Source organism: Phyllopteryx taeniolatus, chromosome 18 (genome assembly GCF_024500385.1).
Source record: "Phyllopteryx taeniolatus isolate TA_2022b chromosome 18, UOR_Ptae_1.2, whole genome shotgun sequence".
In the NCBI taxonomy this organism is placed as follows: domain Eukaryota; kingdom Metazoa; phylum Chordata; class Actinopteri; order Syngnathiformes; family Syngnathidae; genus Phyllopteryx; species Phyllopteryx taeniolatus.
This window is the reverse complement of record NC_084519.1, coordinates 19,137,289-19,161,359: the sequence shown is the minus strand read 5'-3', so window position 1 is coordinate 19,161,359 and position 24,071 is coordinate 19,137,289. Positions and strand designations below refer to the sequence as shown.

Genomic DNA, 24,071 nt, shown 5'->3' with positions numbered 1-24,071 from the left:
ACTGCTCTTTGTCGCCTTTACAAATAGGAAAATGTCGAGCTGATTGATTCAGCCCATTTGCGATCTTACTTCCTGGTCAGGCTTTAGAATACAACTGAAAATACACTTAACTAATTCATACTTTTTCTACTGTACAGACGGTAGTTTTATTTAGCTTTTGTAGCACCACGGGCCCTTGAGTAGCGCAATTTCAACCTCATGTGTGGGTTACGCATATTGCAGCATTGACAATAAAAGTACCTTGCAATAAATACCAAATGAATTTAAAATGGCGCCCCACTAAGATTGCTCTCCAACCACCCCCCGAGTGGCCTTTTCCCACTTGAGGTGCAGGAGGAATGCTGCCGCAGGATATCCGTGGCCGCGCACACAAAAACTTTCCAATGCCACTCATTTGCAATAGTCTTTAAAAACACAATGTGCTGTATATCTTACACAATGCTCCCCCAACGTGTTGCTTTTTATAAAGGACATCTCTCTCACTGGATTTATTTTGATGAGACTTCTTTTCTTAATACTGTAGATTGCTTGCTGCCGGAACCAGTTAATTTCTCCACTGTGGGGTCAACAAAGTCTTTCTCCATTTCAATGACATGTATATTTTTTATGTTTCTTGCAATTTGAACATGTGACTGCCACAGGCACTGTTTGTTTTGAAACACTAAATAAATATCGCCCCCTGGTGGGAGGAATGTGTGTAAAGAGCTGTTACCATGGGAACATACACGTGACTTTTATTCATACGAAGTCAAAGGTGTTGGTGGAGGTGGATCGGGAAGCAGAGAAGAGAAACACGGCAGCAGCGTACAATCCAAGTTCGCCGCCGTCTAAGTCTCTTCGACGGCCGGCTCTTCCGAGGAAGCGGACGAGGCCTCGGGCCACTCCGCCTCTGGCCGCTCGGGACGGTTCTTATGGGCGTCCTGTCTCGCTTGGATGTGCAGGATCAAGCTCCTGATTTCCTGCCGTTTGCTCTTCATCCTCTGCTGAGGGAACCACTCGGACAGGTTGAGGGGCAGCTGAAAGTTTGTGATGGGATTCTGTGCACAAAACAACAAAGTTCACTTCGTGTGTTCCGCAGAGAGGGAAAGCGCTGTGTGATGAAAAGTCAAAAGCTCTTCAAATGTTCCTGAACATGCTCGGAGAGCGATTCTCAACCGCAGACGTGTCGCCCCCCCCCCCCCCCCCCCCCCCCAAAAAAAAAAAAAATAAAATAATTATCGAACCCCAGGTAGTAGAGAGGTGACAAGAGTTTCCCAAAATGACAAAACAGTCTGTCAAAATGTTGAGTCAGGGTGGATTGGCCACTCCAACTTGCTAGAATTTCTAGTGATTGGGAATCACTCCCCAATCAGCCCAAAGGGATTTGTAGCGGACTTTTCCTTTTTTTTTTTTTTTTAAATCTAGTTCCAAAAGTTGAAGCGGCCGTTCCAACAACACAGCATTTTGACAGAGTCATTCTTGTCACGTTGCTACTAAGAGGCAACAAAAGCTCGATCGGGCAAACGCTTCAGAGAGAGAGAGAGAGAGAGAGAGAGAGAGAGAAAGCTTTACCTGCACCGACTTCAAGCTGTTAGGCATCACAATTTGAATAACACGCATGAATAACAGCGAGGACGGCGGGGCAGGAAGGATTCACCTCGAAGAAGCTCTCCACGTACTGCAGGACGTAAATGCCGCAGTCGCTGAAGTTGTCCTGCTGAGGCACACGAGGACTGGAGCCTTTCATCAGGTTTTTCCCAAACGTGCGCTGGCTGCCTTTGCGCACCTCCCACTCCACCTCCAGGTACCTAAAACCAGCGCAGACCCAGTCAGGCGGCGTTCACAACACCACACCCATCTTACGTCTTACGCTCGCCGGCTCACTCACTCTCTCAGAGTTTTGACCACCGTGGACCTGGCGGGACCGCGCAGAGAGTCCATGATGAGGATACAGGACCTGCAGACGACAAGCGTTACAGCGGCGCCGTCCGCGGGCCAACACGTGCCGACGCACCCCACCCGCTTACTGTTTGCGGCGGTCGGCTTTCCAGGCCCGTGAGGACGCGTCGGAGGCCGAGTCCAGGGAGTCCTCTGCCGGCGCGCTGTCGTCGCTGCACTCGTCCTGCGCGGTCACAATGTTTGCGAGGTGTAGCGCGCGCGCCCCCCGCCCCGCGGGTCAAGTGTAGTGCAGAGGAGACGACAAAAATGAGTACCTGATTGGAGCTTTGCTCGTCAGACGTCAAAGTGTTGTCGTCATCTGCATAGCACATGCTGATTCTTTGCAACTCGTCTACGACATAAAAAAACAAAAAACCACACAATCAGTGGAACGTGTGACAAAAAGACAACTTGTGACATGAGCAACGTGACAAGATTTATCTGTGAAAACGCTGCAATTGGTTACTTCAACTTGGGGACCTAGATCAGGGGTGTCAAACATACAGCCCACGGGCCAGAACATCCCGTCAGGGGGTCCAATCTGTCCCGTGGGGCCAGAGAACACTAACTGCTGGTTGTCATTAAAACTGCTGTGGCTAATTTTGTCCACTGGAGGTCGCGCTGACGACCACTTAGCACTTCAACGACCTTCTGAAATTGGCTGTTCCTCGGGATTTGACGCACTTGCGAAGGCCGAAACATGCCAGAAGCAAAGTACGCCTACTTCATGGAAAGCGCTGTGCCACCTTTGTACTGTGAAAACTGAAATATTTGAAGCCACTGGATATTGCAAAATACGCATCAACTGCTTGAGTTGAAAAGAGGTGGCTTTTTTCATCCACTGCTACAACTGGCTTGTATTTTGATGTACACATTTACAAGGGAGGGGACAACTGCACCCTTTTTTCTAAGAAGTTCCCACTTTTGTTTGTATGCTGAGATGAGTCCGAGAGATGCGGAAATGTGTCATTTCAAAATGATTTTGAGATCTTCAGTTGTTTTATAAAAAGCCACATGCAGGATTTAGATCCACTGCGATCTGTAAGCTGCACACATGTAAATGAACAAACGGATTGTAAATTTAAGAGTATTGTGAATCATTTTTGGTGAGAAATTTAATTTCCGATCGCAATATTCCAAATGGACGTCATTTGATCATTTGAACCAAAACAATGGGAAAAGATTCGTGATAGTGGTTATTTATAAAGCGAGAAATATACCGGTCCGGCCTACTTGAGTTTAAAATGGGGTAAATGTGGCCCATGAACTAAAATGACTTAAGACAGTTCCATCAAATGTCCCCTGAAAATCCTTTTGCAGTCATCGAGGAGTCGGAACGACCGCGTTCACAATCACGCAGCATTTCCGACTCCCCGACGGTCACAGTGGACTGACTGGGGTAGTGTAGCTCAGGCCGCCCCTTGGCGGCGGAGTCGCGTGCCGGCGTGCGCTGCTCAGAGGCGGGGTCCCGTGGCGGCGTATCCCCCGGGGGCGCGGGATCCCGCGGGGGTGCGTCCAGCACGTCCATGTCCGGGGACAGCGGGCGGCAGTGATCCGGGAGCTCGTCCGACGGCGGGTCGCCGCCCGGCAAGCAGATGACCGCCAGGTACCAGTGAGCCCTGCGGGAGAGATGAGGCAAAGTTAGCGCGGACGCGACGCCGCCCCCTGCCGGTGCGGAGGCCGGGACTCACGACTCGTTGATGGGAACGAAGATGAAGTCCTTGTCAAACAGATCCACGTGCCGCGTCCACGTCTTCACCCTGTTGTGCTTGCGTTTGTGGATCCTGGGCACACAAGCGGTCAAGAGGTCAGAAAACAATTCCCGTTAGCCGGGAGAGCGCACGGATGATGCGGATACTGACGGAAGGTTGTTGCTTCTATCGGGAGCGCTCCCCTTCTCCCTTTGGGTGAGACGTCTGTAGAAGAAGGAGCTGAACACGTGGATTCTTTGGGAGTCCTCTTTCTTTAGTTTCTCCAGTACTAAATATCTACACACATTATAAATACTCCTAACTCGAGAATGCAATTTGTGTAGAACTTGCATGTGAATGTTGCAGAGCTGATGCTAGACTGGAATACTGCGGAAGTGAATTGTTCCACTGTAGAATGTGAGACTCGGTCAAAAGGAGCGGTTTGAATCGGTCAAGAAATGTGAAAGACATTTCTGAATTTGGGAATTCCATTGTGAAAATCTGGGATTATGAGAAATAGTTCACAAAATGGCTTGAATTAGCTGAACATTTGGAAGTTTGACTGGTTTGAATTGCGGAAGGAGAAGCTCATGTGTAAAAAGCAACTTCAATTTGGGAATGACCTTGTGAAAAGTGTCAAATTGGCGCAATGAAGAAAACAGTTCCCGAGATGTTCTGAATGAGCTGAACATTTTGAATTTCAAATTGGAAATTGGATTTTCTTGAATTTCTCGACTTGAATGGATTTTTTGTGCGTCTCTCCGAGAAAACGTGGGAATTTGGATCATCTGGAAAGCAATTCCTAAGATGTCTGGAATTTTCTTGACGTTCGCATGCTTACGGAATGCGGAACGAGAAGCGTGTCGAGCATGCGTACTTACTTTAAATAAAAATCTATGATAACATCATTCAGGAATTCTCCGTCGTTAAGGCAGTGGAGGTCCTCGTTTGTGACTAAGATGCCCCCTTTGGCCGGAGGAGGCGGATAGACCATCAGCCTGGAAGACAAGCGCGCATCAGCAACGGGACGCACCCCCAGCGGCCGACCCACCCGCACTCACTTGACCACCGGGCCGACGAAGGCGGGCTGCAGGTCGGCCGCGTCCCGCCGGTCGTGCTCGAAGACGGTCGGGGCGTTGAAGGTCCTGCTGAGCGGCGAGCACCGAGACGCAACGGGGACACCCTTCAACTGCACACACGACAACTACTATCGACTCAACGGGCAAAAACAAAAGCTCGCTTTTTTTTTTTTTCAATTTCATACAAGTAGTTGTACTTCCTCTGCTCGGTAGTCATCGCATTACGGGTGCAGTAATCCCTTGCGATATCATGGTTCACTCGTGATTAGGATTCTTTTTTTTAATAGGTCGGCGTATAGTGCACTCAGTCACCTGTACATCTCCGGCTTCACGGTTTGAATGCGGCAGCAATGACTGACGTAAGGTCAATTGGGCTCTCTTTCGTTGCAGAACCAGAAACCTTACTGAGCAATCTCAACGCATACATTTTGTACGTCACCAAATCGCTTGAGGATTCAAAGCACGTGAACGGAAAGCCACGGTCACAAACACAACCCACAGTCAGAGTTTGATGAAATAAATTCACAAATACCAAAGCTTAGCCCAACAAATAGCTAATGCACACACTAACCCTAAATATCGACAGGAATAAATGCAGGAGAAAGGTTTAGCTTGATTTTCTACGACGACAACCCTTTATTTCAAAACATCACCGCAATGAATTTGAGGTATCCATGAAGCCATCAGTGTGAGGAACGGTGCTCAAGGCAGGAAATAGCCTTTTCACACCACGTACGCATTGGATGCTGTTAGCGTCATTCAAGCAGAGCACACCTGCCTTTAAGAGGCGTGTGGATGGTGGCCGCCAGTGGACCTCTGTAAAGTATCCCATACTAGCATTGAATTGCATATATGAAAGTTATAAATTGATATGATAATACCATATATAATTGGTTGATTTCATTTATTGCGGGGGGGGGTTCTGGAACGTAAGCACTGTGATAAATGAGAGTTTACGGTATGCGGTTCATGAAATAGGTACAGGTAAATAAATTGCTCAAAATATGGCCTTTTTTACTGCCACTTCTCCTCTCCCCTTCAGAGTTTAGAGACGCCACAGGAACGCATCTAAGTGGACATCCTTGGAAATATTCACGGATCAAACCAGTTGTGAATTTAAGCTGACAGCGTGTTTTAGCTTCCTGAAATTTCACCCGAATGCTGAATATGTCGAACGTTTAGCGAGTATCGTATGTAAATGAGACTCAACTTTTGATTGGAACATTTGTCTATTTGCTAAGAGCACCTTGTCCTGCTTCTGCTTGGTGGCCTTGTTGAAGTTCACCAGACGCGTGTTGGCCTCGTCAAAGGGCAACTTGGCGGGAAAGTTGCTAATGTTGTTGTTCTGGCCGATCTCGCTCAAGATGTCCTCCAGGATCATCTGCTCCTTCATGTCCAGGCCGTCCATGAAGATCAGCACGATGTACTTCTCGTCAGACTCTGAGAACACGTCAACAACTCATATGGCACCTGCATTCCCTACACACTGCTTCTACAACTGGAAACATTTCTGAATGCGGGCGTGCTGCTTAAGCAACACGACAACTCAGTTGCACATGCGCAAGAGATGCGCAATTGAATGAACATTAAACCTCGCAAACCTTTACTGAAGACTCTAGATGGCGTACGAATGACGGCGAGAAGCGGAAAGGGAGGCGGAGAGTTTATGGTTTGGAATTTGAAGCTCGTTCCTGGATTCGGTGCCGTTTCGCGGCTTCTCAATAAAGATGCACGTGCTTCGTGCCGGCGTTCGATTCCAGTTATGCCGAGCTCAGACTACACGTCGCAGACAAACGTGCACTGCCGGGGCCGATCGTTTGAGTTAGGAGTTCCCGATCGAGCGTGTGACATGGTTGATCCGCTGCCGATCCGGCGTCTGGGACGACTCACGACCACGGCGCAGAAAGTCTGGCGTGTCAGAATTTCTTTGAGTGTGATATGGCCTACGTGGTCCAACGGTTGTTCCGAGACATGGACCACGGAGCCCCCAGACACCTGTGATTCCCTGACCCGCACTCTCTCTTTTCTGCAGAGTGATGCAGAGATGGTGGGAGCGTGAGCGTGCGCTCGTTGACCCCGTGGTCCCCGCGCTTGTGTCCCGTGGTCCTCCGTGTCCACGAACTGTTTCTCTGCCGCCCAAGCTCTTTCTTCTTGTCCGGCCTCCCTGCAGATCTGTGCAGTCGGACGGCGCTCTTAGCAACATGATCGGGCGGGGTCTGGTCGGTCACATACTTGTAGTGCGGCCACTCGTCCGGTCCGAGACAGGACGAATTTATGACACCGTGTGTTGCAATCTGACACAGGGACTGTCGTGAACGACAAGAAAAGTCGTGTAGTCTGAGCTCGGCATTAATGATTGGCCGAGCCTCGCAGGTAGGCATCGTACGAAAACTAGGGCATATGAAAACTGAGGTTCCGCTGGATTATAGTACTTTTTTCTAATGTTTCGTTGCGTGGGGACAACATTCTGGTTTGGGTCCGTTGTGGTAAAGAAGGAGCTAAGCCGAAAGGCAAAGCTCTCCATTTTTTCCCGGTCGATCTACGTTCCTACCCTCACCTATGGTCGTTAACGAGCTGTGGGTCGTGAGCGAAAGAACAAGATCTCTGATCCAAGTTTCCGCCGCAGGGTGTCCGGGCTCTCCCTTGGAGATAGGGTGAGAAGCTCGGTCATCCATGAGCCGCTGCTCCTCCACATTGAGAGGAGCCAGATGAGGATGCCTCCCGGGCGCCTCCCCGGTGAGGTGTTCCGGGCACGTCCCACCGGGAGGAGACCCCAGGGACGATCCAGATTACGTCACCCAGCTGGCCCGGGAACGCCTCGGGATCCCCCCGTAAGAGCTGGATGAAGTGGCTGGGGAGAGGGAAGTCTGGTCTGGTCTTCGCTGCTAAAGCTACCCGACCTCAGATAAGCGGAAGAAAACGGATGGATGGATGGATGGGTATGTTGCGGTATAACACAACAGATCACCCATCCCAAGCTACTTCGAGCTGTGTAATCACTATTGGGTAGTAATACGATTTTGCATTCAATTACAATAAGGATTTATTCTTAACATTTGTATTTCCTTTCTATGTTGGAAAAGCAACATCAGAAGTAGCAGGTAAACCTACTGACGAACGCATTTGCTTTTAATGGTCGTTTATTGTATATCCATTAATTAATTCGGCCCGATACCTTTACAAGAAACAAAAGGAATTTAGCAAATTCCACCTGCACTGTCCGTTATCCAGGTATTTTGGCTAGAAAGTTATTGAATCGATTGCAATCCCCTGAATCGTTTCGGATGGTATCGTTCTAAATGAACCAATATCGCCCTTGAATCGAATCGGCAACCACGAAGCGTCGTACGAATGGAATCGTTGTTAAAACGAATCGTTACGCCCTTAGTAGTTAAGGGTGAAGACCCCGAGTGTCACAGAGCAGAACCCAGACGTAGACTCCCTGACATACTCACCTTGTCCCGTGCAGTCGTACCACTGTCCACAGTCCTCCTGAGTCATGTCGAGCTGCGAGCGTAGACGGACGCACTCGTCGGGGGTGGTCTGGAAGAACAAGACGGGCAGCTTGCGGACGCTGCACCACTCGCAGCTAATGAGCTCCGAGGCCCGCAGGGACACCTTCTCCACCATGTTTAGCTCCGGCCCTGGCGCGGCAAAGACGCCCGGCGGTCAGGAGGCGCACTTGAGTGTTGGAAAAACAGGCGGCGAGGGGTGAGAGACGTACCTTCAGTTTCCAGCTGGATGTGCTCCACAGAAAACTGCAAAATGGCAGGAAGATGAAAGCGCCTGAGAGAGAGAGTTAACGGAAAAGTCAAATGACTCACCACCACGGGTTTGGTCACCATCCTGCGCAGCGTTCCCACGCGGACGCTCCGACACTGCAGGATGATGCTGCCGCACTTGCCCGACTCCGCTTTGGAACGCTTGCTTCTGGGAGACCTCAGCTGTTTTCCGAACTAAAGCAAGTTCAAGAAAAAAGCTTGATTCGAGAGACTTTGATTACCTTTTTACAATGAATCCCCACCTACTTGAAGTTTCCTGTTCACAAAGTCACCTATTTGCGTTTTATTTCGGCTTGGGAACAAGAAACCGATACCTCCAGATGGCCGTTTGTAATACAGCCGTGTCGTAGCAGATGCCTCAATCAATACGAATACTAGGTTTAGCCGGCTTTTCAGCTGAAGCTACAGTCTTGGCCGCCTGCGTAGCTTTTCGCTCTCCTCAGTGACTGAGCGTTTCTCCAGATTCATTGTTGGAACTTTGGGCGATAACCTCTACTCAGTACACATTCCAACGGCACTACGAAATGGTCAACTAGCTCCACTGCATAGGGAATAGGGAGGGATTCCCAACACAAGTTTGAATGTGAAAAAGAAATGGACGAGACCTGGTCCTTCATCCTGGTTCGGCGAGGTATGAACATCTTCATGTTGACGTCATCGAAGAAGTCTGTGCCCAGCTCCTCCCGCTCGCCACTGCTTTTCACCGCCGCCTCTACTCGACCGCCGCAGGGCGCCGGCGACGAGTGCGCAGAGTCCGCGGGCTGCGGCGACACGCTGTCCAGTCGGCTCACGCTTCCCGCGCCGTCGTCGTCGTCGTCGGCGGCGGCGGCATCGTCGTCGCTGGACAAGACGACTGCGGAGATCGGCGCACGGTTTTTAAAAAGGCATCGTAGTGACAATTTTCTCTTCCTTCCTGCGCTTGGATCAGGACCGACACCCTCCCACCCGGTGCTACGGTCCCCTCCAAATGGATTGGAACGGCAAGGTCAGTTCCTTTTGCTGTATACTGAAGACATTGGGGTTTCGGATCAGAAGATGAACATGCGACAAAAGGTCAGAATTGCAGCTTTGGATAGATCCGATTTTTCTCCGATTGCTTCGTATTCCCTTCCCAGGGAAAATAAAAGCAAAAGACACATCAGTGTCAGAAGCGTTCCTTTTTGTGTGTGCTTCTTTTACAAACGGTCCTTCTCTGTGACTGAAGCCGTCTTTACCGTTAACGCCACTGCAGAGAGCCTCATACACCAGAGGGATCTGGATGAGGCAGCCATTTTGCATTCACACAACAGCACACAGTACAATAAAGGGTGGTATTTTTTGAATGAATGAAAATTGTCTGAACTATTGCAAGTCTTTACCGTTATTACAATTGTATAAAGACAAAAGTTTAATGGGTTTTATGAGTAGTTAGGATCATGTATGCCACTTTTATCTGTAGAGTTGGGACAATATTGTGCAACTCACCATTTTTATGAAGCGGTTTGTCTTTACCGTTATGCACTTTTATTGTTACAGTTATAAAAAGAAGCATATTGCTCCGTTAATAACGATCGCCTTTACTATGAATGCCTAAATTTGAAATCATCAATAACTTTATTTTTTTTTTTTTTTTTTTTTTTTTTTAAAAATAGGACTAAGCATGGGAGACATTTACCCAAAGAAAAAACACACGTACCTATATATACACACACATACGTATAGATATATACGTAGAGCCTGGTTCTCAGTGTCCGCTCCAAATCAACCCAAAGGCGTTCTATCGGGTTGAGGTCGGGACTTTGTGCAAGCCAGTCAAGTTGATCCAAACGCTCTCATCCATGTCTTCATGAACCTTGCTTGATTTGTGCACTGATGCGATGTAACGTACGATGTAAACCTCTATCACTTATGTGGTTGTTTTGATGTGTGCGTATTAGTTTAGCTCTGTTGCTACACTGATGTCGTGTCCAAAGCGGAGGGCGTCTAAAATCACTCCCTGATGCGGTTCTTGACCTGCTCAATGTTAAAGAGCCTTGACACAACTGGCACTATAGAAATAAAATGGACTTGACCTGACTATATAGGAGCAATCTGACAAGTGTCTAGCATCTTTGTGGAATTTTCTGAAAACGTGGAATGAGCACTTCAAAGGCCTCTGAAATCCTCCAGAACAAATACATTCAGGAAAAAGCTCAATTGATTGATTGCTAAAGTACATGACCTAATCTACTGCAAAACGTCTTTCCCCTCATGGCTAACGTTCCATTTGCACGATTGAATTCAAACTTTTAGGGCAACTGACGCCATTAGGAATATCTCGGCATTTACAATCATTCACTCCTTTGCTCCCCAATCGGACCAAAGGCTTTTTTATGCCAACTATCGAGGTCCGACTAGACTCAGCACGACTGTTCCATTTTTGGCTAATCTTGTCACGTTGCTATATCTAGTGGATAGGGAGTAATTGGGAACACGGCCAAAGACTCACTCGGGTGGTCGAGGTGGTGCTGCTGGGCCGCCGTCTTCCGCCTCCCTCGCGGCGACTTACGGGCGCCGTAGCAGCAAGAGGCGCTGGCCAGCGGAGGAGATCGCCCGTTGATGCCGGCCAGCCCGGCGGGCAGATCGTCCGCACGGGGGGGCCTGCCGTTGCCGCCGGCGGCGGGGGAGGCCTTGTAGAAGCTCTGCAGGCTGCAGGGCTGAGATCGGAGGGGGGCTCGGGGCGATGGGGGCGAGAGACACGCCGGCCTGTTGCCGCAGTGGTGACACTCGATGCCATCCTCGCACGGTTTACTGCACTTGGCGCACACCGTCTGGTAGACGGCTGCGGTCTGAGCGGGAACGAGAGGAAGACCATGGATTTTTTTCTCTTCCACGGATAGCCAACTTGGCCTTCCCAATGAAAACATTGAGAAGCTGGCACTAGATGTTTTATCCTTCTTGTACTTGGCCCCACAAATAAACAAGGCCAGGAAAAAAAATAGCTTGACAATGTTCGTAACAAGAAAACATTTTCTACACTCGACAAAATACCATCGATACCAGGAGCCTTGTGGCCTTCGAAAGAAGAGGATTTATTTGTATTTATTTTTTTAGAAAAACACCATTTACATAACAATATCAAAAGGAGGAGAAAGGAGGAAGCAGAAAAAACAAAAATTGACCAAATGGAGGAGCAGATAAGGGAACAAGAAAAGGAAGGGGAGAATGGAGGAATAAGCTGAAGGGGATGAGGTGATCGAATGGAGAGGAACATTTTTATTTTTAATAAAACTATCAAAAAAATGTTTCATTCAAAAGTGGAGCGAGAAGGAGGAAGAAGAAGCAGCGTGGTGCCGCTGTCAGTAAGCTGGAGCTTACCTCCGCCGCCTTCCTCTTGTGATGGACAAGACGTTTGATGTTCGAGCCGTCATCGTCTGAAATCACACAGACTGGCAGTTAGTACGGAAGGGAGAATGTTTCATGACAAGGAAGGGAGCGCCACAGATCCCGGCCAAGCTTACAAAAAAAAACGAAATAATTATGCTGCACTTAAGGTTCCTAAAAGCACAGTGGGCTCCATAATCCTTAATTGGAAGACGTTTGGGGAGACCAGAATGGAAAACATTGACAGCAGACTTACAAATAGGTTTGAGGCACTTTTACAAGACCCTGGCCAAGAATGCTCATCCCCCACCCCCCCTGAAAGGCATGAAACTAAATCATACAAGAAAAAAATGGCACCCCAAACATTAATAGTTGGTGATGGAGCAGTGAGAAGAACACCAAAGTACTGTGTTTTACCAATGACATGGCGTCTGATATCTCCAAAAAAATACTGGAGATCACGAATCAGCACCCAACTGTGAAATAGGTCCTTATACACACACAGGGGCCCTGGATGTTCAAAGGGACTGAAGCGAGATTTCCTCGATCTCCTAACAAAAGTGCCATGTTTGGATGCTGAGGTTTTTATTAGTGGACCTCTCCCACTTGTACGATTTGGAGATGAACGTTTCTCTAGGCTCAGTCAATTCAAAAAGTGGCTCAAAGAAGTGTGTACGGCACTATCCGTGACAATTTGTCTTGTTTTGGGGGGGAGCGCACACATCTTTACAAGGCAGACAGACGGTTTCTGTCTCAATAGACAAGGGATTAAGTTATTGGCTGCCGACATGTTTTACTGTGTACGTCATTCAGCGGCCCAAAAAGAAAGCCCTGGCCTTGGTGACACAGCTGAAGGACAAAAAGATGCAGTTGTTACCAAACAATCGGCGACACAAGGCGCAGACGGATTCATCAGGGTCATCCAAACAATCGGAGGAGCGAACGACAAATGAGACGAGCCAGCACGTTGAATCTCCCACACCCCTCCCTCCCCCGTTGGAGCAAAGCCCAACTCTCTACGGACAGGATTAAGGCGATTGTCAATATTGGAATCGATCTTCCTCCAATTCCCCCTCGCCTGAAACCACCGTCCACTAAGATGCGAAGGCCCCCTCCTCTACCCATGAAGAACCTTATCTGCGAATCGGACATATCTGCGGGGTCTTTTCCAGAATAGGTCAGACCCCTATGGAGATGAGGCATTTTTTATCCCTGTACTTACAAGGGACAGAAAGGTGGTCAAAGAAATATGGCACAAAAAAAGTAGAACTACAAACTTAGTGAGGATCCATCCATCCATCCATTTTCTACCGCTTACCAGAGGTCGGGTCGCAGGGGCTGTAGCAGGGACGCAGAGACCTCCCTCTCCCCAGCCACTTCCTCCAGCTCTTCCGAGGGGATCCCGAGGCGTTCCCAGGCCAGCCGAGAGACACAGTCTCTCCAGCGTGTCCTGGGTCATCCCCGGGGTGGGACGTGCCCGGACCACCTCACCAGGGAGGCATCCGAATCAGATGCCCCAGCCACCTCATCTGGCTCCTCTCGATGTGGAGGAGCAGCGGCTCTACTGAGAACCCAAAGATCACTGCGGCTGAGCTCCAGAGATGCAGTCGGGATATACCGGTTGCAATCGAAGGAAAGATGCATGCGGCCAAGTACAGCGATATCCTGGATGAAAACCTTCTCCAGAGTACTCAGGACCTCAGAGTGGGCCCGAGGTTCACCTTCCAACAAGACAATGACCCTAAGCACAGAGCTAAAATAACGAAGGAGTGGCTTCAGAACAACTCCGTGACTGTTGTTGAATGGCCCGGCCAGAGCCCTGACTTAAACCCAATTTATCATCTCCGGAGAGACCTGAAAATGGCTGTCCACCAACGTTCACCATCCAACCTGACAGAACTGGAGGGGATCTACAAGGAAGAATGGCAGAGGATCCTCAAATCCAGGTAACCCTAACCCGAAAACTTGTTGCATCATTCCCAAAAAGACTCATGGCTGTATTAGGTGCTTCTACTAAATACTGAGCAAAGGGTCTGAATACTTATGGCTGTGTGATATTACAATTTATTTTAATAAATCTGCAAAAATTCCAACAATTCCAGTTTTTTTCCTGGCAATATGGGGTGCTGTGTGTACATTGAGGAAAAAAATGAACACATGATCTGAGCTAATGGCTGCAATATAACAAAGTGAAAAATTGAAGGGCGTCTGAATACTTTCCGTTCCGACTGTATATGTAGCTGCGTGGATGGAAGCGGGTTAGGGAAGTCAAGCGAGAACCGCAAACCGACCTGGCACGCCGCAGCACGTGAGCATGATGTTGTCCACTTCCGCCCCCTGCTGCGCATCACCACCGCTGCTCGAGTCGTTCCTGCGGAGGGACAGCAACATGACCTTCTCACTGGCTCAGCAGCTCAACCAATGAGCATCATCACGATTTGGCCCGACCGATTAATCGATATTAACCCTCTTCAAATTGAAATTTGGCCAATTTTTGCAGTATTTTTTAAACACATTATAACATAAGACAAAGATAATTATATTTGAACAAACGACAATATAGGACATAAAGACTAAAACAAAAACAGACAATATACAAAACAAACCATCACAGAACAAATGCACATACAAAAAGAGCAACTCCTGTTTCAGTTTCTCTCGCTCTCTGTGTACGTCAGATTTCAAATGCACCTCTGTCAAAGATGTTTTGACACGTGAGAAAGGCATCTTTGGTCTTTATTTTGAAGTCCTCACTTTATAGCAAAGAGAATAATGGAGGAGAAGAAATGTGATTGAACGTTAAAGGACATTATGCCAAAATAACGTTTTGCCAGTAACTGGTACTGTTCGAGGTGAAAATTGAAAAGGTTTTAGATTTTTGAAATACGAAGCGATAGCTCCTCCAGCCGACATTGCCGTGTGCCGCCATGTTCGCCATGACCGGCGAGTGCAAGTTAGCATGCCGCCGTGCCCTAAACACAGAATCGCTACGTGCACGAGTCAATTCATACCTTTGTTGTCGTAAGCGTCAGGGGACCACAAAAGAAATGATTCAATTCATGTTTCTTTAATTAATTGGTTATGAAGAATGTTTTTAATCATCATCTTCATCCTCGTTCGCCCTAATCAAGATGCTGAAGATGACGTCATACCTTTGCTCGAAGTCTGAAGCACTGATAACGGAAGATCGCCGGCTCACCTTTGGACAGGCTTCCTGAAGGCGGAGGTCATCTGCGCGTGCTGAAAAAGGCGCCCCTGCAGGACAAGTCCTTGCGTAGGGGCGGGGCTTATGGTCAAGTAGTTGCTGGCAGTGGCTGAGGGCGGAGCTAAGCTGCAAGATCGCAAATGGGGGCAAACATTAGCTTACTCAAAGACACGCCATTGTGTTTTACTTTTTTACGGGGGAGCTTTTCAGCATGACATCAAAACATTTGGCAATGACAAAAGGTGAGGGAATGGCTACGATGAGGATTTGAGCCTTTTTCTCTCCCCACCTAGTTCCACTGTGTGAACAAGAAGATGTTACGTGAGCTGCTTGGAAGTCGGGCTGAGACCATTCATCGAATAACTCCAGTAAGTCCATTAGGCGTGTCCCGATCCAAGTTTTACACTTCCGATCCAATACCAATATTGCAGCCTTGAGTTTTGGCCGATATCGGTCCAATCCGATTTTGGCAATAATCATACACAATTTACTTATTTTGTAGTATGCAATGTTAGAAAAGGCTTGATCAAGTGATATTACTCAAACAGAGAACAATTATCAGCAACACTACGTATGACAAAAACTGACCCATTTATTATTATTACCAACGGGTTATATAAAATAACTGCTATGCACATATTGACCTCTGAGGGGCAGTGTGGTGCACGCAATGTGGTAGACACTTGGAGTAACAAAGAAAGTAGAAGTCTTGATTGACTATTGTTATTGTAACTCATTTTTCCACAGAGTTTGAAGAATATATGCCAGAGAGTATTGTTATAGTGCCTCTTTGTATGTGTTTATACAGCGTTTATGCACCAATATGCATTATTTTGAGAGATATAAGTGCCGCATGTTTGATGCTAATTTCCGTTAGCTCGTCAATGCTGTTTTTCATTCAGTGTGTGTTAGCTTTGAGCTAGCGGTTTTGTGAACAAAAACGAAGAAAGAAACTAGTCTCTGATGTATTTGAACATTCAATAGGTGTAATTATTTTATTATGTGTGTTTAGTTTGACAGTGAACTTCAACTGGAGTGTCAAAAAATGATTCCAACTACCGGAGACACATTCCTTGTGTGTTTTTTGGACATACTTGGCAAAATAAGCGAGCAATATTCACTCTTACTCCTTGCTACTATGTTAGCACCTTAGCAAGCTGTTGTGATCACATGGGCTCTGCACACCACTGCTGGATAGAAGCGCTGCAGCGGAGCTTGGAATGGACTGCTTGTACAAGAGTGGTCAAATCGGAGATTTGAGATCCTGTCCGATCAAATACTTTTTTTGGTTTTTTTTTGGTGACTTCGAACCGATTTCCGATCTCATAGATCGGATCGGGACACCCCTAAAATCCATTCATTGTAACACGCAAGAAGCACATTTACGGACACAACTGACAACGAGGCACTCAACACTCCGGGTGAAACTAAACCCTATTTTAATTGTCAATTAACCTGTCATTTATTTTTGGAGATTTATTGAATCGGATTAAAAAATAATTTCAATCCCTTTATTGAAAGGACATTATGAGAAAAAATGGTTATGCTTCCTTTACTGGTTTGTTCAGTGACATCCGTCAGAAAATCTGCATTATTTTCCAAAGTCAAAGCAGATGTTTGCTTATCTTGATGAAACAACAATAATCAGTCTGTTTGAGGGAGGACTACAGAAATCGGAGAGAATATTTATTGTTGAGAGGCTGAAATTCAGAGTATTTGGACAATTTTGCGTTACACGTCGTCTAAACGATTAATCGATAATAGTTTGACGACGACAGGAATTTAACGCCAATATTGGCCCGATTTGGTATCATGGAGGATTTCCCAGATTGGGCCCAACATATTTTGTCAGGAACGACAAATCTTCTTGTAGTGTGACATAATCCACGTCGTGTAGTGTTGCCAGTGTCTGACCAAGATACAGCAAGATTTGACACAGTGCAATCGGCAAAGACCAAATTTGTCTTGTAGTCTGATCCAGGTATTAGCCAGTTGACAGCCAGCCAACGTTACACTCATTTGCTGACGCCCACGTCACTCCCCAGGCCGGGCCTCACATTTTCAAGCCATACATACTCAAGGTCAAATACTACAGTAGAACGTGAGGATGGCAACGCCAAGTGGACAAAATAATACCTGAACCTCAAATGCACATTAATGTTTTTAATAATGCAAAATCCGATTGTATCAGTACCTTCAGTAGGATCAAAATATGAATTCAGTTTGGGGGGCATACCTGAGCCTTGTGTGCCTGACGAGATTGCTTGAGCGCTTTTCGTATGTCCTCAGTGGGTCAGCGGTGGTAAAGTGCCTCAAAGAGGGAGCCTGCGACCGCACGCGCACACACACACACACACACACACAGTTAACAGATGTGGCAGGTGCGAAACAAAGGAAAGAAACACAAACATGGAAAGTCTAAAAAGCAATTAGTCACACTTGTGAGAGAATTAAAGAAGCCAATTTAGACAACTGGCACAATATGATCAGTGTTATGACACGATTAGAAACCAGCACATCCAGGATTGACCAATCAGAGGAAATGGGTCATAAATTCATCTTTTTCCCATTTCAGGGGCTGCTGTGTCCCTGGAGACGGTCATGAATTCATTCTTGTGCCTTTGAGATCCATTCTTTGTGACCACAAATGCTCGGACTCGGGCCTCTTTTTCCTGCTGGACTTTGACATTTTTTCTGCTCCAAAGAAACGGAGTCAATTTTTACTCTAGCTGCAGAGTCTTGATGAAGGTGTTAAGACGCGGAGGACAGGAGGGGACTCAGACTTCATCCGGCCCAAACTGGGGTCCCTGCCGGCCCGCCCTCGGCCATTTTCCCGACATTAGTAGTGTAGCGGTACACACAGACAGCATGGGTTAGATTCTCGGTCAGCCAACGGTGTTCCCGAGGCCGGATGAAAATGGCTGAGTTGCGCCAGGAGGGGCAGCCGGCGAGTGAGTCATTGTGGCGCCCCCTGGCGGGACAGGCCTAACGTGTAGACGCATAGTGACATGCAGAACAATGAAATACTCTTCCACTAGATGGCAGACGGTAAATCCATCCATTGTTAACACTGCTTATCCTGTTCAGGGTCACGGGCCCGTGCGCTGGAGCCTATCCCGGCTGACTTTTGGCGAAAGGCGGTCTACACCCTGAACTGGTCGCCAGTCGGTCACAGGGCACCGACTAGACACGGGCAACCATTCGCACTCACATTCCCACCGTCACTGAGTGGGAACTGAACCCGTGCTGCCCGCACCAAAGCCAGGCCAGTGTACCACTACATCGTCAGTGACTGCAGACGGTACATAGAGTGAAAAAACTTGTGGTATGCCGGCAGATATTTTTCACACGCAAAATATGTGGTTTGTCTCCATAACAGTTGGGAAACAAGTGTGGCATACAGCAAAATGGAAGCCAATTCAACTGCTTAGCATGTGTTCATTTGGAAGTTTTACGACTGCATTTTCAGTAGAATATTTATTGTTTAGGTCCATTTAGTGCAGGGGTTCAACATTTTTCCTCACTGTGTCAACTGTTATTTTTAGTTTATGCCAAAGGCAGCAAAAAAAAAAAAAAAAAACAGAGGGTGGGTTGTAAACGGCCCATGGGCCAGACGTTAGACACCCTAGATTTGGAACTTTTAGAGCGCAGGAATTCTAAGGCAGAAGTCCCACTGAATAGGAACGCGACACTTACAGTGCCGTGAAAAGGTATTGCGCCCCTTCTCAAGTTTACTCCACTTGAATGTTTAAGATCAAACAAGATGAAAAGATCAAACAAATCTAATACAATTTGAACCTAAAATGCTGTTCTGAATTGATGATTTCATTTATGAAAGAAAAATAACTATTCAAAGTTACCTGACCCTGTGTGAAAAAGTAATGGCCCCCTCAACCTAATAACTGGTTGGGCCATCCTCAACAGCAACAACTGAAATCAAGCGTTTTCTAGAACTGGCGATGACTCTCTGACATCTCTGTGGAGATATTTTGGCCCACTCTTCGTGACAGAATTGCTTGAATTCGGCAAAGGCATGAACGGCCTTTTGAAGCGCATGCCATTTCAGTCCGATTAAAGTCTGCCCCAAAACCTTCATTTTGCTGTTTTTTTTAAGCCATTCAGAAGTTGAGTTGCCGGTGTGCCCTGCTGCAGAACCCAAGTGCCCTTCAGCTTGAGGTCACAAAACGATGGCTGAACATTCTCCTTCGAGATGTTTTGTTAAAGGGCACAATTCGTGGTTCCCTCAATCGCAGCAACTTGAAAGCGCAAGCAGCCCAAGACCATCACACGGCCACCACGTTTGGCTGTTGGTACGATGTCCATTTTTCTGAAATGCTGTGCTACATTTCCACGTTCTGACAAAATATAGTCTCTTGTTTCTTTTATGATATTATATAATCCATAGTTTGTGTGTGATTGTTATGACTTGAAAGGTTCTTTTTTCCTCCCTTCTCAGTGGCTCTACCGGCCTCTCTTTTGTCTCAAGGACAAGATAAGATGTGAACAGGTCTGGCGTCTGGCTGGCTGTCTTCTTTCCTCATCTCAGTTTAACTGCGCGTTGCTCTTCCGTGTTCTTCAGAGACGGGGAGAAGCGCGAAGCAACTGTAACCTCTTGACTGTCTCTCTCGTTACAAAGATTTCATTCAAGATAAAAGACAAGATTGTTTCCCGATTTAATTCCAAAATAGGCGGCACGGCGTTAACTGGTTAGCTCATCTGCCTCCCAATTCTGAGGACCGGGGTTCAAATCCCGGCCCCCACCTGTGTGGAGTTTGCATGTTCTCCCGGTGCCTGCGTGGCTTTTCTCCGGGCACAAAACATGCGTGCTAGGTTGATTGAAGACTCGAAATGGCCCGTAGGTGTGAACGTGTGCGCGAATGGTTCTTTGTTTATATGTGCCCTGCGATTGGCGGGCGACCAGTTCGGGGTGTACCCCACCTCTCGCCCGAAGATGGGAAACCCTAGCTAACCCTCCAGCACGCCTGCGACCCTTGTGAGGATAAAGCGGTGCAGAGAATGGATGGATGGATGAATTCCAGAACAACCAGATGTAACGAGACACGCACTTTCCAAAAAAGCTCATCTTTCATCTCGTCAGTCCATATAATATTATCCCAAAAGTCTTGGGAATCATTCAGATGGTTGTTGTTTTTTTTTGCAAAAGTAAGACAAGGCGTTACGTTCTTTTGCGTCAGCAGTGGTTTTGGCTTTGGAACTCTGCCGTGGATGCCACTTTTGCCCAGTCTCTTCCTTATTGTTGCGTCATGAACACTGACGCTTACTGAGGCAAGGGAGGCCTGCAGTTCTTTACAAGTTGACCGGATTTCCTTTGTGGCCTCCTGGATGGGTCATTGCTGTTCACTTGGGGTAATCTTTGTAGGCCACCCACTCCTGGGAAGGTTCACCACGGCTCCATGTTTTCTCCATGTGAGGGAAATGACTCTCCCTATGGTTCGCTGGAATCCTAAAGCTTTAGAAATGGCTTTTGTAACCCTTTCCAGACTGTTCTGGAATTTCTTTGATTGTGTCATTTAGATCATTTGTCTGACTTGCTTTTGTCGAGACAGATTCTGTTGAAGTGATTTCTTGATTGAACACGTCTGGAGGTAATCAAGCTTGGGTGAGATCAGTGAAAAGTAACCAAAAATTGTGATTGGCCACAAGTAATTCATGATTTAATAAAGGGGGTAATTACTTTTCCACACAGCCAGGTAACTTTCATTTTTTTTTTTTCTCTTAATAAATTAAATCACAATTTAAAAAGAGCATTTTAGGTTAACTTGGGTTATATTTGTCTGACATTTTTATTTGTTTGATTATCTTAAATATTAAAGTGGGGAAAATTTGAGAAGGGGGCCAATACCTTTTCACGGCACTGAATCTGATTCAAGACCACAGAGATTTCTAGTGAGTTAAGAACAAGGAATAATGAATGACTGCGAACGCAGTTAGAGCATTCGCAATCATTCACTCATTCCTTACTCCCAAATCACTAGAGATTTTGAATGGACATTCTAGGTCACTATTCTAGGTCCACGAGTTCAAGTGGCCAATCCAAGTACACACAGCATTTTGACAGACTGTCATTTTGGTAACTTCTGTCAACTTGATGAGAGATGCGGGACGGACATTGACCTTGTTTCCATCTGAGGACGTAGACGCTTGCTTGTCCGTCTTCTGGGTGGTCATCCCGCTGGAGCTGAGGAGGCAAACCAGCGCATAAACATTCCAAAAGGTGACAAGAGCTAGGATAGACTGTTGCGGAAAGACGCGATCGTCGATGCTTACTAGTCTTCGTCCTCATCTTCTTGGGCAGCACACACCGGGAAGCTCCACTTGTGCTTGTAGCCGCCGTCCGGACGAGCCTCGGATCTTTCCAGAGCTTCACATCCATAAAAAAAAAAAAAACAGAACAAAACAATACACTCGTACTCTTTGATGGCAGAACAAACATTGTCGTGACGAAATGAAGAAACGAAAGCGGAACAAGCCGGAAGGCCGAAGCCTGTATTCCAAACCCGCATCTCAGAACCACTGCAGAGTTAATGCCCAATGTGAAATTAATAATACAGTAGTTCTCAATCGTGTTGTAAAACTTGAGACCGGTCCCAAGACCAATTTTTGAAAGTCTTGGTCCTTTCTCGGACGCGAGTCCCCAAAGTCTTGGTCTTGGACTGTCCGGATTTTCTATCTAAGACTCGAGACCGAATAAGAGCAGCAGTGATCTGCTATTCTTCCACTTCATAAATTTGATATGAGGAGAAGCAGGGTTCGCTCTGCCCATTCAACACCTCGCCAGTGGCTAATGGAAACGGAGAAGCACTTGGTAAAAGAACAAATGCCTTCAATTCATGCGTTACTAACCCTCCCGTCACCCCATGACTGCAACCTTTGCGCTGTTGTGACTATGGGACGCCCCCGCCCCCCCTGCACACAACCGAAAGTGAAAGGTGCGAGACGTAGGGAGGGAAAGTGTGCAAGCAAGACATGTCCGCTAACGCTACGGTGAATACATTTGGCTTCCCCAGCAACAAAGACTTCATGTGTATGATAACATGCAAACGAAATGATAACATTTCCAGTGTGAAAATTCTGTGGTCTTTAACTCACTGAAACGGCGGGGACAATGTCCAACTTTAGTCTGCATCTCCAAAGAAAACAAACACATTAAAATAATATTAACTCTAAGTAACACTAGCGAATCTGTTGTCTTTCTGAGATATAATATTTCTAGGAAGGTTTTCATACCACTTTAAAGTGGCTTTATCAAACTAAAATAAAAATATTATTACACTTACTATACTAGGCTTTAGGTAATACCAAATCAATTCAATTGGCAGCGCTCGTAAACTAGCTTAACACTCTCATTTCATTTTTACATAAATGCAAGGATTTATTTTTTGCAAGAATTTAGCTGAAATAAATTACGATGAGACTTTTCCATGTTGCACTTTGAAAGAGTCTTTTCAAAAATTTAAATTCAAAATTAAAGAGGGAATGCTCTTTAATTGTTCAACCCTGTCATGTTTTTTTTTTTTAATAAAAAGTTTTGGTCTTGTCTTGGTCTCAAGCAAGACTTTGTCTCGGAGAGTTTGGTCTTGAGCACAACCCTACTTATCTATGATCCTTTTACCGTTTCTAAATGATTTAAACTACTCCAAATGACATGTTTTGGCTGTGTTTTTTTGTTGTTGGGGAAAACAAATTATATTTTTTTAAAAAAATCCAGAATCGATGAATAAGTCTATAGCTGACAGCGTGAGTCAGTGGCACTAAGTGACACAGATGACTCCAAAATGTTGTGAGTGTGCCCCATCATTGGAAGCTTTTGAAGCTAGCAGTAGCACACGTCCAGGTCAACTTTCGTGCTAATTAGCAGGCTCCTTCTCATAGGCAAGCGGTTCCATTTTTTTTTTAAATAGAGTCCTATTTTGTCTGTTCGGGGCGTCTCAATCTCAACGTAATCTCTAAAGACATGTCCATCGAGCAAGGAAAGAAGCAAGGCCTCGTCAAATCCAATTGATGCCCAGCTCGTACCCTGCAAAATAAGCGCTGCTAGTTTACACTTGCTAGCTTGCACTGCTCCCAAGTGTGCACCGGATGTCCACCGGACCGGGCCGAGCCGGGCCCGACCGTGTTTGGTGTCCTCCTCCGGGCCGAAGCAGTCGGTCGGGTTTTGAGCTTTGTGGTGCAACCTGACAAGTAAGGCTAACTAACGGTGGCCACTGAGCCGCACATATTTTGGACTGATTCGGTGACACCGGCGGCGGACGGTGAGACGTGTCTTCATATCGAGCGGGAATGTGACGACTGAATCCGGGCCGGTCTGGGCTTACCGTGTAAAAACTGGCCTGTATTGTGGGCCATGTTTAGTCCATGTTCTTCTAGCTTCAGATTATTCCGTTCTCACGGAAGGCTGGATGCGCTAAACAAGTTAGCAGCTCAAATGCTCTCATCACCGGAAAATAAACACTCCGGCTTCACAATAAAAGTACATTGGGTTGGAATTTAGGTTTGTGTAAATGTGTGTGTGTGAGTATATATATACACACACACACACAGAGAGAGAGATTATATTGAAGGTTTTATGGCTGTATATCATGATTGTACTTGTGTTTGAAGGAGTCCGGCTGTTGTCTTGACCACGTATCATGTCCCGTGTCAAGAGCCACGAAGGCCTACTTCCTGTTCTGACCTCCCAACGTTTGTTGTAACTTGACCTCTCTCATGGCTGATGTCAGTGTGCTCTGTGCTGAGAGAAAACAACATGTTAGCTTCATTCAAGACTAATGGGAACGGGGTCACTTGTTTGTCTATGTTATATGTTTATATGTGCCCTGACGTTGACTGGAAACCAGTCCAGGGTTTACCCCGCCTCTCCCTCAATCAGCTGGAATAGACTCCAGCTCACCCTAATTGACCCTAATGAGGACAAACGCCATAGAAAATGGACGGATGGGTGGTGAAATGGGCTTTAAACATACTTGACAATAAACAGAATTGATCATCACTGAATCATTATTCATGTTCCTTATACAAAACTTAATCTGAAGTT

General features: G+C 46.7%; 1 protein-coding gene and 1 long non-coding RNA gene across 5 annotated transcripts; one reads left to right on the top strand and one right to left on the bottom strand.

Moving 5' to 3' along the window:
• Positions 1 to 717: 717 nt before the first annotated feature.
• senp6a (SUMO specific peptidase 6a) lies at positions 718 to 23,510 on the bottom strand. 4 transcript variants are annotated; one of them, XM_061754289.1, is made up of 23 exons: positions 22,127 to 22,178; positions 21,305 to 21,398; positions 21,152 to 21,215; positions 17,253 to 17,341; positions 15,011 to 15,142; positions 14,103 to 14,182; positions 11,806 to 11,861; positions 10,937 to 11,276; positions 9,075 to 9,322; positions 8,512 to 8,643; positions 8,412 to 8,445; positions 8,143 to 8,331; positions 5,934 to 6,127; positions 4,670 to 4,797; positions 4,490 to 4,606; positions 3,780 to 3,905; positions 3,609 to 3,701; positions 3,313 to 3,536; positions 2,193 to 2,269; positions 2,007 to 2,101; positions 1,868 to 1,936; positions 1,637 to 1,787; positions 718 to 1,037 (listed from the first exon to the last, which is right to left on the bottom strand). In XM_061754289.1, the coding sequence occupies exons 1-23, from the start codon at positions 22,161 to 22,163 to the stop codon at positions 828 to 830; spliced, it is 2,979 nt and encodes a 992-aa protein (XP_061610273.1). In that variant the 5' UTR covers positions 22,164 to 22,178; the 3' UTR covers positions 718 to 827. The 4 variants fall into 4 exon arrangements, with proteins under 4 accessions (XP_061610273.1, XP_061610274.1, XP_061610275.1 ...); XM_061754290.1 differs by lacking the exon at positions 22,127 to 22,178 and adding an exon at positions 23,353 to 23,510 and having other exon boundaries at positions 2,007 to 2,269; XM_061754291.1 differs by lacking the exon at positions 22,127 to 22,178 and adding an exon at positions 23,054 to 23,174 and having other exon boundaries at positions 2,007 to 2,269.
• On the top strand, positions 23,181 to 24,026 carry LOC133468411 (uncharacterized). The gene is made up of 2 exons (XR_009785494.1): positions 23,181 to 23,289; positions 23,639 to 24,026. It is a non-coding gene; the product is annotated as an uncharacterized LOC133468411 (long non-coding RNA).
• The last annotated feature ends 45 nt before the right edge of the window (positions 24,027 to 24,071 follow it).